The 16,849-nt window shown below is 38.5% G+C and overlaps 1 protein-coding gene across 1 annotated transcript in view; it reads right to left on the bottom strand.

The window, feature by feature from the left end:
• LOC122791344 (C-factor-like) overlaps positions 1–16,849 on the bottom strand; it is a 429,108-nt gene that overhangs the window by 376,210 nt on the left and 36,049 nt on the right. The window contains exon 4 of the mRNA XM_044059061.1: positions 111–162. Within this exon, the coding sequence (XP_043914996.1) occupies positions 111–162 (52 nt within the window). The remainder of the gene's footprint in view (positions 1–110; positions 163–16,849) is intronic.

Here is a 16,849-nt window from a genome sequence, read left to right as displayed (position 1 = left end):
TACAAGAATGACATTAACGAATTTGAACAGTTTATTACGCATTATCTTGCCCTTCACTGCAGACACCATTTAGTGACAAAGCGCATAGCTATACAAGATGCCATACTTACCGAGTTGGATAATATGAACTTTGGGGAACTTGGCAGCTACAGCTTGCAGTTCCTTGAGGAAAAAAAAGTTACATTGATTTACATTCACAATGAAAGCAATGAACAACAACAGTGTTTGTTTACTAAATTTGCTTTAGGTCAGCACTTTTCTTTGTTAGGTCAGTACATCATAAAACCACACAGCAGAAGATGATGATCATCAACAACTGAAAAGATGAGGGGTATCGCCAACCTATATAGTAGTGATGAGTTTTTACATTTCTGTCAAGCTGCTTTAACATGCAATGCTTCATGCAAGTCTTACATCTGTGGTTTATACCCTGTAGAGCTGCTGATATAAACTATTTATCTGAAAACACCATATGACTCCAGCTGATACACATAATCATTTGTAGATATTTTTTAATTTAGTTTATTTCAAAGATCAGGCTATCCAACTGGACCAGGCCAGTTTTCAGCATAAATCTGTGACAAACCTTATAAAGACAGTATGTATGTATATGTGCATCCACATATATCCAGAGCTACTTATCAGGACATCAACAGGCCATGCAGTGGTGACACCATCTTTCAACTCTTCCCCATGTAACCTTGGGGGTCCCACAAGGCTCCATCCTTGGACCTCTACTCTTCTGTCTGCTCACTAACTATCTTCACACTTCCACTCCTCCTGTATCTGTTATACAACATGCAGATGACTCTGCATTAGTATACTCTGGCCCTTCACTACAACATCTCAATCCCATTATCCAGGAATCTTTCCTATCTGCAGAAACGTGGTTCAAAAATTCCCAACTCATCCTAAACCCCAACAAAACAATATTGCTTGTCTTCCGTCCCTACAGATCTCCCCCATCCTTACCAACTTTTGCTATAGAATCCAAAAACAAAACCATAATCACCCAATAACACATACTAAACTGCTTGGTATAGAAATTGACAACAACTTGAAATTCAACATTCTCATAGGTCATACCATTAAAAAGATTAATATGAAGCTAGGTCTTCTTTATAGGCATAAACAATTTCTAATTAGAGCCACAAAGCTTACTACTGCCCATACACACCTTCTGTTAACTCTCCTATATGCCTCCCCAATTCTGACCAACCTTTGTAAAACTGTCCTAACCAAGCTGGAAACCTGCTACAATAAAATTGCCAAATTTCCACTAATGCCACACATAGGTCTCATCATTGTACAGCTCTTAAATAACTAAATTGGTTAGAACTTCCTCAACTCCTCTACTTTAGACAACTAACCTTTCTTCACAAAATCCTTCATCAACATGTTAAAGTCCCCTCTCCAAAATCTTATACCACCATATGCCACTTCTAGAGTCCTCCTCTCCACTAAAACACCTCCTGGACACCACAAAAGCTAACAGCTCAGCTGGGGAGTCACTCTTCTCAAACATCATCCCTAAAATCTGGAATAAACTGCCAGCCTCCATTACCTCCAGCTCTCCACAGCACAATTTAAAAAGCTACTCACGACACACTTGGCCAACTCCTGGCTTTGTACCTGTAATTCTCCAGGCTAAAACTAATCTCTGTATAAATAACCCGACACTGTTTGCTGACCTCTGTCCTACTCTTATGTTTGATATTACTTGTATTGTAACTCACTCAAACTTTGTTTACTGTTAGGGTCTATATTATATAAGCCAATGCACTAAATTGCGAACACTATATAATCGACCCGCTAACACCGAAAAAAAAAAATGTTGAACAAACAGATCAGTGATTTTTTTCCTAGGGAAACAAAAAATCACTGATCCATTAAAAAAAAAAAACACACAAAATAAAGTGGGGGGCTGTGCCCCCCACACCGCCCTACTTAAATATATCAACTCCGAGATCGCACCACAGTGGAGGAAATGGCAAAGTCCTAAAAACAGCCCAGTGATTTTTTCCCTAGGAAAAAAAATTGCTGTTCCGTGCTTTGGAGATTTTGCCATTTCAGGTAAGTTGGTTCGATTAAGCAGCGTTCGCAATTTAGTGCATTCGCTGACTTAATAGGAATCCTACTGTTATACCATTTCCTATGATAATGCTTCCACATGAGATGTTTATATAATGACATTATGTAAATGCTATTTGTTTGCCATTGTAATAACCACATAAGTTGTTAACTTCAACAATGTTTATATCTAGTCTATGTTGTAATGGAGCTTTTCTCCCCAGGCCTCTGGTGAAAAAGGACCTGTGTCCAGTCGGACTTTCCCGGTAAACAAATAAATAAAATCTAACATAACTTTACACACTTTCAACCTCTGAGTAAAAGAAATCTGGACAAAGCATAAAATAATGGGGGGGGGGGGCAAAGCCCCAAAAATAGGAACGAATTTTAAATGTTACTTTTACAAACGTAGGACATTGTTAGAGTAACAGGATTTGAGTTAGCATGCATTTTCTGAAGTATATGAAGTCTGGAACTCAAATATACTTTATTATTTAGTGACTTAAATTCTCAATGACTTGCCTGAAAACCACAAATTTTATGAGGAATAGACCAAAAATATGAGTCAAAAATCTGAACATTCTGTGAAAATTTGGACAGTTGAGCGGTATGACACCGGTTAATCCAGAGGCCCTTGATTATGCATACTTTAATTAATAAAGGCAGCAGACATCACACTCTTACTGTAAAAGAGGCAAGAACTGGTGGAATGGGTGGCCTGCAGGAAGGAAATACAATGCTAGTTGAAGTAAGGAAGGAGCAAGAGAACAGGTGGCACAGGTGCACAATCTATCAGGTGCGTTTACCTGAGGGAACTGGCTGAAGCAAGATGAGAACATTGGTGGGAAATCGCCAAACTCAGGAGGACATTCTATGAGCTTGAGGTAGACAGCTAAGCTGGTTCGTCAGAAGATCAGGTCTTGGCTTAGAAAGGAGGTACAAGTTAGTACGAAGGACAGAGACAGGCATGAGGAAGACAGAGAGGAAGAAGATGGTTTGGGGATAAACGGACTTGCACAGGGGGGCTGAAGCAGTGATGGGGATGGCACAAACAGCAGACAGAACAGGTAGAAGGGAAGTATTAAAGAGTAGCCAAGCAGGGGGTCAGTTAGCTGTTGAAGAGCAGCTAGGGGGATCAGGTATTACAGACAATACTAGGATGAAAGGATGAAGAACAGACAGAGGAAACCAGGTCACAAAAGCACTGCAAGGAGAATAGAAGGGAAGGGGCAGAAGGGGTGACAGGCTGACCTGACCAAAAATAGGTAGGTATCTAACCGGGGAACAGGTGGTTGGAAGAGAAGGCATAGAGAGAAATAGAAGATGAAGTGAGTCTATTCTAAATGGAGATTTGATGGTAGAGTTCTGAGCTCAGAGGGTTTATCAGATGGGAAGCAATGGGCGAAAGCTAAACTTGGTGAAGATGAAAATGTTCCCAACCCTACCCATTTCCAAGTTGGGCTAAATTGCTACTAGAATTATTACAAACTCAAGGGTTAACTCACATGTTGTGATCCATATGGAATAAATTGAAATGGCAGAGGTAACCATAGATGAAGCAATATGGATGACCAGTGAGATTAAAGTGAGTTCCCCAGGGCTTAGACAGAACAGAGGCACTCTAAAAAGTTCATCTGTCCCCACTTGGGTCACTATAAATGGGTGATACATTCCTTTTGTAAAAAAAAAAAAAAAAAAAAAAAAACTATATTGACTACTTAGGCCATTTTCACAGTGTCCAACATTCTCTTCTCTTTCACTTCTTAACCAGATAATATCGCTATCATAACACTCCCTCTTGAGTATGGTTATCCATTCACAGTCTCCCTATATATATATATATATATATATATATATATATATATATATATATATATATATATATATATATATCTATATAGATAATGTATGCTCAACAATATTGCTCGCCTTTATATTTTGCTTATTTTACTTTTATTTTATTTCACATGTTGTACTACTTTATTATTGTATAAATATTTGTAACCATTATTTTTTAAAATTCTGTTTAATGTGTACTGTGGAGCTGTTCTCTCCAGGCATCCGCTGAAAATGTGCTCATACACAGTCAAACTTTCCCGGTAAACAAATGTCAAATAAATAAATAAATCTATTCTCTGAGAGGTCAGTATCAAGCATTTTAACTGCTGGCTCAGGCAGTGGGATAGGCAGCAGATGATTCGCTAGGGGGTGCTTGGATAAGGCATGGGGGAGCAAGACGTTATTTAGAACAGCAAAAGCAAATATCGGAACGTTGTAGCAAGACCGTTGTTTGTGCAGTAGGCTAAATCATTATAGCACAAAAGGGGTTGGGAGTGTAAACGTTAAAATTCAAAATCATGTCATTTCACTGTAAAAAGTGGGACTGTCTCCTATCCCTTGTGAGACAGTGAGTGCAGAATTTGTAATAATGAATAGGTAGATGTAAGAGGAGGAACAGTACCCTGAAACATAAGAGTTTTTAAGGTTTATGTTCAAATGCCATTTCATGATTTAGTTTATTAAAAAGTGCATGGCAGGATCAAAAGACAACATGAAGCATAGGAAATCTAATAATTGAGGAAACATGGAATGATTAAGATAGTAGCGTAATGGTACAGAAATAAACAAAAATAAATGTAGTGATATTGATTGGAAACGTAAGTAGTTACAGCAGATATTGGATGATAGATTTGAAGAAATTAAATCAGAAATGAAACAAGAATGCAACTAGCTAGGAAAAGGGAAATTAAGCAAACAAAAAGGAAGGTAGGGAAAGGAAAAAAAAATGAGACGACAGAAGAGTGAACAGAAGGAAAATACCAGAAAAAGGAAGGTGGGTGTTATGCAGACCAATGACTGGTGTCTTAGTCACGGTTTCAAACTGAATGCAAAGAAATGCATCATCATTCCCTTCGGTAAAACAATGTCCCTTCACACTGTCAAATTAACAACAATACCCTAAGTACCTATGAAGTGGTAAGAGATCTGGGATCACAACTAAATTGTGAGGAGTGAGCCCAGCACAGAGTCCTGGGGGGGGCTCCACTGGTTACTGGCCTCTTTGTGGTGGTGGCCTTACCGATTCTAACCTCCTGGGTCCTACCAGTGAGCTAGCTAGTTATCCAGCATGCTGCAAAAGCGGTTTATACCTAGTTCTGTAAGTTTGTTGACAATCATCAACTGTAATTGTATTCTTTTTAGCATGAGCAATCCTTCTTATAATTTAAAATCAAACTGAATGTAAGAACATTGTGGTATGACAAAGGACATGAAATAATTTTACATAAATCAATATTTGACATTAATTCCTTAGAAATAAAAAAACTACCAGTAGGAGTTTTCATGTCAGTTGAATAAGAATAATCAGTGACAACTAATTAGTGAGGTTCTAAAACATCTTCATAGGTTCACAGATTAGTACTAAGCTAAATGTCCTTGTGGGCCATTTTAAGCCTGGCCAATTAGCCCATGTGAGAATCAAACCCTGCATGGTGAGTCTGTAAGGTAACCACCTTAACTACTATGCCAACCGCCCTCCCTTCTTCAACTCTTAAGTTAAACTGACTAATCCAATCTTTAATACTTAGGGTGAGACAAATATCTGATGCTCTCTGACCATTCTAGTATTTGATTCATTACTGTACAGTTGAAATCACCCACAAAAATGAAATTTCTGTTTATGTTTTTCATAATAAATTTATATAGCTTGTTTTACAAAGTTGGCTTCAAGCCCTGTAATCCAGTTTGCATCAGCTAATATAGAAAGTCTGTTTTATATTCAATGATTAACATTTCAAAAATCCCCTTGGTGTCACTATATATGAAAAAAAAAACAAATTTAGGTATAGCAGAGCTATTTCTCCTTAATTATTTCCTCTTCTTTTTTATTTCTAGGATAGTATGATCTTTAAAAACAAATACCAGAACATCTTTTTCCTAATAACTTTATTTCTGGCAAAAAGATTGTATTGGATTTAGTCAGTTTTTCATATATTTGTTCAACCTTATCTTTCAGAACCACTACTTATATAATTAACATTTAATGCAACTACTTTGAGAATTGTCATAACATTTTAATATGCTTGTTCTAGATTATGTCCTCACACATTTTAAGATGCTTGTTCTAGATTATGTTGTCACAACATTTTAAGATACTTTTTCTAGATTATGTTGTCACAGCATTTTAAGATGCTTGTTCTAGATTATGTTGTCATAACATTTTAAGATGCTTGTTCTAGATGTTGTCATAACATTTTAAGATGCTTGTTCTACATTATGCTGTCACAACATTTTAAGATGCTGGTTCTAGATTATTTTGTCATAACATTTGAGATATTTGTTCTAGATTATTTGTAACACTCTGTGGAATAAGATAGCAAATATTTATATGAATAAAATGTCAGCACAAGCCAGTAACAGCCAGCACCATGGCATATTTCTTATAAATCCTTAACTATGGCCCAGGTGACCTGGTCTTGAGGCTCTGAGGTGCTGTTCAGGGAGGAATGGGCATGCCCATATGGTGGTACAGCATTTGTTGAAGATGCTCCCTGAGGGGAGGCCTAGTGATGTTCTTAGTCCATTTGTTAATATCGTATAACATGACACTGGATTCACAATGTACACTGCAATTTGCAAAGTTATTTTCCTTATTCAATTAATTCCTGTTTAATGTTTTCCAATGTAGTTTATTTAAAACCAAGTGGATGCCATTACATCCTTTTAACACCAAATGTAGCTGGTAATATTTCAAAGGGGGTACAGGAAAGAGATGAGGTAAAGATACCTTGAGGTGCTTCCCATGAAAGGATATCCTCCCAGTCACTTTCTTATGAAGTAAGTTGACTTTTATTAGTGCTATTTTTGTGTATATTTTGGTAAATTCAGTGTACAGAGGTGTTCAATGATATGTGATAGTCAGTGAGAGTGTCATGTGGATATTGAATGATAAATTAATTCCAGCAGTGCAAGTTTCTACCAAGTGGTGCTGACTGTAGTTATATTGTGGAGGCCATAACCATCAAGGAAGGTCTGAAGACAACTGTTTACATGATGGCATGAGAAATACTGACAGCAAATGCAAGAAAAGAAATTGAAGGAATAATGTTTAATTAACACAGTGTGTGATGGTTGTGGATACCCATGTGGTTAAGGAATGTATTTGATCCATGATAAAGCAGATTATACATCAGCAATGCAGACAAAAACAGGATTTTGAAAGATTTGATTATAGACCCTGAAAAGAAGTTAATGGCCTTTATTGATAGTCTAAGGATAAGGCTGAACAAAGGAGGACATATGGTTGGAGTACTTGAAAAGGAAAGTGGTAACTGATTTCAAAGCAAGGGGGATACAGGAAGCAAATGAATGGGCTTGACTAAATATAATGGAGTATGGTTACACTATATCAGGTCAGTGATGACAGACTGCCTTAATACACACTCATTCAAGTCACTTTATAAACTATATACACTTCCTTAACTATATACACTTCAGTCTAGTAATGAAACTAATTGCTACAACCCCAACCTACAACCTCAGAAGCTAGGGTACAGAAGGCCCTACTCTCCAAACCCTATCTACTAAACTACATAGATCTGACTCTTGTTTCTCTGTACTTACAGCATTACATTCAAGCCTAAACTCAAATAGCCTTTTGAGTAACACAAATGCAAATGCCAGAATGAAGGACAGAACACTTAATCAGCACTGCTGTACAGTAAGTTAATTCCTACTTGTGTAACACTATTTACACCACTACTTTATTGGATACCACTGTGTTTCTTATTATTATAAATCTAGCTGAATATGAAGTACTGGTCAGGTGACCGTTGCTATTACTCTGTATAGAAGCCTACACTGCTCTGCAGTTGAAATTCTATTCTCCCCTGAAAAAAAAGATTTACCCTAGAGAACTAAAATGGTCAGCTTAAGCCAATCATTCAGTCAGTATGCAAAAGTACCTATGAGTACAGTTGACTACATAATCTTATATCTTTTACAAATAATATATATATATATATATATATATATATATATATATATATATACTATTTTTTATGACCATGATCAAATACATGAATAGTATGAAGTACTGAAGTAAATCAATGTCTAACTTATGTAGTGGCAAACAAGGTTGAACACACTTAATTCACAGTGTATCACATTTGATTAACTATTTTCAGAATGAAGAATGGATTTATCAACAATACACATTTATTTTAAACGATAACATGATCAACACTGAAGAAAATGTTTTATCATAGCTTACTGTTTTGCACAGTAACAACATCCATGCAATACTCTAAGCTGTTAATGTTAAAAATGTTTTCTGCAACTCAGTGGGTGATGGGGATACATACCCATCCTCATGTGATTTGTATGTTTCAGCAAAGTGTTCTCCTTCTCACAATGTACCCCATCTCCACAGAAAATTACACTTTTTTGTAACTTCCCTTTCTGTCATGCTATTCTGTTAACTTATGTACAAAATTTAACACAGGGTCCTCAAGAGAGATTTTTCAATACATTTCTCCATGACTTTCAGTTGTTTGCATTTTCTGCCACCTTCTAACTACACTGATAAGCAATTTCATTTTTAGTCGACTGATTTCAGAAAAGCAAGACTTTGCCAGAAGCCGCCACTCCTTCCCTTCTTCCCCCCCCTGTCATTTTGCTGTGGCAGAATTTTTATATTTTTAACCTGAACGTCTCTGTTACTGGGAAATGACACAACCCAGTTTTAGATTTGTCAAAGCAGAATTGCAAAACATCAATAAGTTATATGCCTTTTTTTTTACATTTGTTAACCGGGAAAGTCCGACTTGGAACAAAGACAATTTTCAGCAGAGTCCCAGGGAGAAACACCCCAGACCCTTGTGTTTATAACGTGGCATTATATGCCACTTCATTCTGCCGTTGCTTATTTAATGCCTTTGGTTTGTTAGAGGGCTGCTGATATTCTCCTGTATGAGTCTTTTTATGAGCTAAAACTGTGACATAATGAACAACAAATATAAGAGTTATTAACAGATGAGATTAATTCCTAAAAAAAGCAATTTAAGATTTCATGCAAAATTTAACACAGGGTGCACTGAAAGTTTAATAACAAAATAAATGCAACACAAAGGAAGCTTACTTTATATGTGACAAGGTAGGATTATTCATAAGGGAATATTCTTAGACTGTAGCTGCTATTTGATATTTTCATCTATGTTTCTTAGAGCTTCAGTACCGCTCTTCAAAAATATTGCAAATATTGCAGTATTTCTGAAAATGGTTGAATTTTGTGACCGTGTGAAAGCACTGTAAAAGCAAATATCACGTTTCAGTCACACATCGTTTACACTGATTGAAAGTTGGATGACACTGGATTTAAGCTGTATGACCACTGATAAAACACCATAGAGTGCAAATAAAATTATGTGCTATTGTTTGGACATTTACAAATATTTACTCTTCTGCTTGATGCCTCTCCACTCATGAAGGAAGATGGACCAGGTGATGAAATTCAAATCCACCAATCCAGTACCATGGGTGGAATTAGGTACCAGATCAGCCCATTTAACTTTCACCAAAAGTCAAATTCATGCTCACACATACCCAAAATTGCTGTAAATAGAAGCAGCAATTTCGGGTATGTGTGAGTGGTGTGCTGGTCGCACTGCGGAGCGAGTAAGGGAATATTCCTTTACTCCACTGTAGTGCGACCTTGGAGTGAGAATATTTAAGTAGGATTGGGTGTGGGGGGGTGCGGGGGGGTAGAGCCCCCCTGCAAAAACATTTAATTAGTGTTTTTTTTTTCACAGTTTAACGGAAGCACTTTTTTGATTAAAGCGCTTTTGTTAAACTGTGATCGGTATATATGGATTCAGACACTTGCTTTTTCGAGCAAGTGTCCTAGATCCATATATATATATATGTGTGTGTATGTATATGTGTGTATATCCATCCTTATTTAATAAAAAATAAATAAATAAACAAGTGATCATTTTAATTCTGCCTGAAGCTTTTGGAGGATTGTTTCTTTCTTTTATTCCATTTCAGATTTTAGCAGCAGAGGGCCTATTGCTTACAAATAATTTTACTCCAACTTGAGGTGGTGGTAGGTGCCAGAATTTGCCCTAATTGCTTTATACATATATATATATATATATATATATATATATATATATATATATACATATAATCAACAAGTATATGCCTACACACACACACACACACACACACACACACACACACACACACACACACACACACACACACACACACACACATATATATATATATATATATATATATATATATATATATATTTAGTGTCTGTTAAATCAGTGAATGCTTAAAAAAGCGAACGATGATTTATCAACCCTCTTTAAGCGAAATCTTAAAATCCCTAACACTCAGAACAGCAATTTTTTTTCCCAGGGAAAAAAAAATCACTTTTCCACAAAACAAAAAAAAACAAAACAAAACAAAAAAAAAACAAAACAAACCCCCCCCCCCTTCAAAACAATAAATAAGTGGTGAGTGCCATGCATGCATGTACATCACTACCCTACCAGGTGGTACTTTAGAAGGACTGACAGTTCATATACAAGCATTTTTGGATGTGAGATGAAAATGAGACCCTGTCAAAACCCCTCTCCCAGAGATGACATTCACACTACACATAAAATGCACCACTGATAGGAACCAAAATGAGGAACCAAGTAGTCTAAGTCAGTAATGCTAACCTTTGCCCACTGTTCTACCTTATAGGAAACAGGTGTAAGCAGCAGCCCAAAGAGCAAAGCCTTGTAATGTGAGCTTACTGAGTGAGTATCCAATCACACTGCCGTAGGTACACAGAAATACTTAGCAGTGAGGTTTAACAAGTGTTGCTGCATTTGTGGTCTAAGTTTGCTCGTAATTACATGCCTTTAAGAGAAAAACAATAAGACAAACCTATTTTGTGCTCCATTACTGATTATATTACTTGAAGATGATATTTCTCATTACAAACCTATTTCTGATGTTAAAATTCTAACACAAACAAATGTATATCTGGGTATATTAGCTGTTGCTTTTAAGTAACTTTCCACACACCACACTATTAAATATATTCTTCAAAACATTTCTTTTGGTTTGTAAAAAATCCTATAACTTTAGACACTTGGTTTTAGATAATTGCTGTCCTGAGATACAATTATTAAATGAGTTGCCTATAAGCCATGAAATAGTGATGATTTAAATTATTCAAGGGTAATTTTATAAAAATGCAGGCATCCAGTTCTGCTTTCCTGACCAAGTATGATCTTTCTTCTCTGACCCACTCTTGGCTGCTGTGCATCCTGACTTGGACCCTGTCCGACACCTTCTGTTTGCTACACCTCCCTACCTGCTGACCTGAATATATCCAACTGGACGCCCAAGAAACATAACCTGTCCTACGTGTTAGCTCTCCAGCTCCTTGGGAGACCTTACTCTGTTTGAGACAGTTAAAAACCTTCTGTTTGCTACACCTCCCTACCTGCTGACCTGAATATATCCAACTGGATGCCCAAGAAACATAACCTGTCCTACGTGTTAGCTCTCCAGCTCCTTGGGAGACCTTACTCTGTTTGAGACAGTTAAGAACCTTCTGTTTGCTACACCTCCCTACCTGCTGACCTGAATATATGCAACTGGGCCAAGAAACATAACCTGTCCCACGTGTTAGCTCTCCAGCTCCTTGGGAGACCTTACTCTGTTTGAGACAGTTAAGAACCTTCTGTTTGCTACACCTCCCTACCTGCTGACCTGAATATATCCAACTGGACGCCCAAGAAACATAACCTGTCCTACGTGTTAGCTCTCCAGCTCCTTGGGAGACCTTACTCTGTTTGAGACAGTTAAGAACCTTCTGTTTGCTACACCTCCCTACCTGCTGACCTGAATATATCCAACTGGACGCCCAAGAAACATAACCTGTCCTATGTGTTAGCTCTCCAGCTCCTTGGGAGATCTTACTCTGTTTGAGACAGTTAAGAACCTTCTGTTTGCTACACCTCCCTACCTGCTGACCTGAATATATCCAACTGGACGCCCAAGAAACATAACCTGTCCTACGTGTTAGCTCTCCAGCTCCTTGGGAGATCTTACTCTGTTTGAGACAGTTAAGAACCTTCTGTTTGCTACACCTCCCTACCTGCTGACCTGAATATATCCAACTGGACACCCAAGAAACATAACCTGTCCTACGTGTTAGCTCTCCAGCTCCTTGGGAGACTTTACTCTGTTTGAGACAGTTAAGAACCTTCTGTTTGCTACACCTCCCTACCTGCTGACCTGAATATATCCAACTGGACGCCCAAGAAACATAACCTGTCCTACGTGTTAGCTCTCCAGCTCCTTGGGAGACCTTACTCTGTTTGAGACAGTTAAGAACCTTCTGTTTGCTACACCTCCCTACCTGCTGACCTGAATATATCCAACTGGATGCCCAAGAAACATAACCTGTCCTACGTGTTAGCTCTCCAGCTCCTTGGGAGACCTTACTCTGTTTGAGACAGTTAAGAACCTTCTGTTTGCTCCACCTCCCTACCCGCTGACCTGAATATATCCAACTGGACGCGCAAGAAACATAACCCGCCCTATGTGTTAGCTCTCCAGCTCCTTGGGAGACCTTACTCTGTTTGAGACAGTTAAGAAGTATGTCATGCTACGACTTATAAACAATCTGTATTAAACTTAAAGCATATATATATTTTTTTTCTTTACAGTGAGGATAGCCTCCTAGTTAAGTCTGCCAGCAAACAACCCCCCCCTCTCATCTGGCTTTTTTCACTCAAAATTAATTGTTCCTCTTGGTCCATACCTTCTCTATATCGTAGTAATCTCATCCTCCCCCCTCCGTGGCCTTACACACTTTTAAGAAATCATTGTTACTGTAATCCAGAGACTGTCCACCAGGTGGCGCCCTACATAAACCTATCCTTTTTCACTTACTACCAACTCCCTCTCCAACCTTCTTTTGACTGACTAAGTCTTCCTCTCCCCCTGAACTTATCCATCTTTATTCACTCTTTACTCCCCATACATATACACCTCTCCTAGCACCATAACATTTCTCCATACTGTATAACTCACAGAGTTACCTGCATATCTTCTTTCCTTACTGATTGTCATCCTGACAAACTACTGTGGTGCCTTGATTATTCTCCTGTCTTCTGCTGTCTTCATCTCTCTTTGCCTTAACTGATAATCCCCTGTCATTTAATCCATCCACCTCTCCTTTCCCCCTACTCCCCTACTTCATTCCCCTTTCCTTCTATATACACTATCCGACTATATCCTTGTTCCCTGTACTTACCTGTCTGCAAACCTCACTCCACTGATAGGTTCTCGATCTTCCCTTGCTTTCCTTGGCTCTACCTGCTCCGTTCGCCCTGCGGGCTTACTCCATTCCCCTACCCTACCCCCAATTCCCAACCACCCCCAGCACCTCTACCTTTATTCCTCATAAACCACACCCACTTATCCAATTACCCAATCATTCTCCATTCTCTCAACACACCCATTCTCTTATCCCGCCCACTTTAATCTTAAACTACCCCACCTAATTTACCCCACCTATCCAAATACCTTCAATTACTCTATTAACAAACAACCTTTAACTACTACCATATCAAACACTACTCTACTCCCCACTCCATTCTCTAAAATAAAAGACCTACCAGCTTCACAACACATACAATCACTATATAATTCACAAATTGTTTTAGTACTCTACTTAACAACTTGTCACATCATCTCATAATGCTTTCTAAACCTTTACTCATCTCCCTTCTACTACTACTACTCCTACAGTTTTCCTTTATTCTCCACCTCACCCAACCCACTAATATCTACCACTCACAATCCTTCCATATAACTAACCATCTTACCTCATCTCTCCAACACTCATACACCCCAATTTCTCGACACCTATATCCCATAAAAAAAATCTACTTTTTCCATACAAACTTCTAACCTCACATAGACATTATACCCCCATAGTATCTAGCAAATCTTCCACAATCATAAGGGATCCCAATGTATACTCTAAACTTTCCAATACCCTCTCTAACTATATCCTACGTCTAATTACCACCCTATTATCTGGAGATATCCATCCTAACCCAGGTCCACTCACCTCAACAACTATGAACAAGTCCATACTACTTACCTCTTTAAACTCCCAAAGCATAGTCAACAAAATCCCAAACCTGCATGCCTGGCTCACACACAATAAACCTGACATCCTATCCATCTCAGAAACATGGTTAAAACCTCACATAAAAGACTCTGAAATTATCCCACCCAAATATTCTATCATTAGAAAAGACAGATCTCATAAAAAGGGGGCGGTGTAGCTCTCCTATACTTATCCTCACTATCAGTTACTCCCTATAATAAACCCACTCTCCACTTTAAAAATGCTGAGTTACTACTAACATTACTCCAAATCAACAAACACAAGCATATATGTATAGCCTCCCTCTACATTCCCCCAGGTGACAATATTTCAACACCTGAAGACATTCTCTCCTGGCTCTCCACCAACATTAGTAATGAAACAATAATCTTAGGAGACATGAATATCAATTGGGCCTCCATTCAGTCTCCCTCTAACCCACTTAACATTAACCTCTACAACTTCTCTCAGCTTATCAACTCTGTAACCCGCCCCTCAAAAAAACATCTCCAGTGGCACTACCCTAGACTGGATCTTAGTCTCTCACCCTCATTATTACTCTGACAGGGGTACTCTCCCCGATCCTCTTAGTGACCACTTACCCACCTTTATACACCGACTACCCTTACCCCTTCATCGTACTCATAACTTTATTACCACATGTAACCACAAAAACTTTGACCCAACAGTTTTTCTAACTCTCTAAAAGCAATAAATTGGAACAGCCTAAAAACACTTCCTCTAGATAATGCAGTTGCCCATTTCAGCACAACACTCTTACACCTCCTAGACCACCATGCTCCCTTAAGAACAAAAAGAATAAAGACCAAAACTGCCCCTTGGCTTACCAAAAATACACTTGCTACAATGCGACACAGAGACAAACTCTGGACTCAATACCAAAAAAATAGGACCCCCCCTCATCCACAATGAATATAAAACACTTTGAAATAAAGTAAAAAAGCTCATCATCACTGACCGACAAAACTACTTCTCCTCACTCCAAAACAACAATAAAACAAACCCTCAGAAATTCTGGAAAGGCATCTCCACTCTCCTACATCCCAGTAAACCAGACACCCCCACCCCAGACCCGAATGCTTCTGATACAGACTTGGCTACTCAATTTAACTGTTTTTTTATTGACTCTATATCCAAATTAACCTCTTCCTTCTCTAACACTACTACTCTTTCCCATTTACCCCCACCCTTGTCTACTTACCCTCTACCATTAACCACTAGTGCACCCCTTCTACCATCCTCCAACTCTACACCCTCCTCCTCTTACTCTACTCTCCCTGCCTCCTCATCAACCCTACCCCTAGATACCCCCACCTCCCACTCCCCACCTTTCTCTTTAAAACCCATACCCACATCTACCATAAAAAAACTCCTTCTAAAACTGAAACCTGGTTCAAATGCTCCTGATAATATTCCTCCACAATTCCTGAGCATAGCTGCCAAAGCAATTGCCTACCCCATTAGTATTTTAATAAACCGCTCCATCCAAGAAAGCATAGTACCCCTAATTTGGAAAAAAGCCTATATCACACCCCTGCATAAAGGAGGCAACAACAACAGCATGACTAATTTCCGGCCCATCGCTATCCTGTCTCCCATCTCTAAACTCCTTGAAAAGTGTATCCAATTACAACTCCTACCATATCTCATTGATAACCACCTACTAACTCCCACACAACATGGTTTCAGACCAGGCCACAGTACTATGACAGCCCTCCTCTCCTTCCTGGAAACTGTAAACAAAGCCCGAGACTCAGGTCATACTGTTTCTTCCCTTTTTCTGGATCTCTCCAAGGCCTTCGACACTATCTCCCACAACCTTCTTCTATCTAAACTCTCTAAGCTTAACCTATCTCCTTCCTCTCTGAACTGGTTCTCTAGCTACTTATCCAACAGATATCAAGCAGTAAAATGGAAAAAGGCAACCTCCTCATTCCTTAATACCCCAACTGGAGTTCCTCAAGGTTCCATATTGGGTCCCCTTCTCTTTAATATATTTATTAATGACTTCCGCAACTCTATTCCTTTCTCTAATATCATTCAATATGCAGATGACTCTACCATTATTTGCTCAGCCACTTCTATCCCCACACTTCAAAAGCTAACTCAAGATGCTTTTTCTTCCACTGAACAATGGATGGAAAAAAATCACTTAGCACTCAATGCTTCTAAAACCAAATTAATGGTATTTACTCCCTCTAAAGTCACCCCTTTCAACAAAAACACATTTTGTATTACTAGTCAAAACAACACAACCCTGGAACTGGTATCAGAGACCAAGCTACTTGGCATCCAAATTGACAATCAGCTTAAATTTAACTCCCACATACAACTAAATATCAAAAAAACCCATCAAAAACTAGGCATGCTTTATCGACAAAATCATTATCTTACACCCACCACTAAACTCACCCTCTCTACATCTTTTCTCATCCCCTCCCTCCTCTATGGTGCCCCACTCCTAACTAATCTACAATCCTCTCTGAAAACTCAACTATCTTGTTGCTACAACAAAATCGCCAAGTTCGCCACTAGCCATAAGTCTTCCACTCACCACTGTTC

This window comes from Protopterus annectens, chromosome 17.part0, assembly GCF_019279795.1.
Source record: "Protopterus annectens isolate FY-2018-M chromosome 17.part0, PAN1.0, whole genome shotgun sequence".
NCBI lineage: Eukaryota > Metazoa > Chordata > Ceratodontiformes > Protopteridae > Protopterus > Protopterus annectens.
This window is presented reverse-complemented; position numbering and strand designations above follow the sequence as displayed.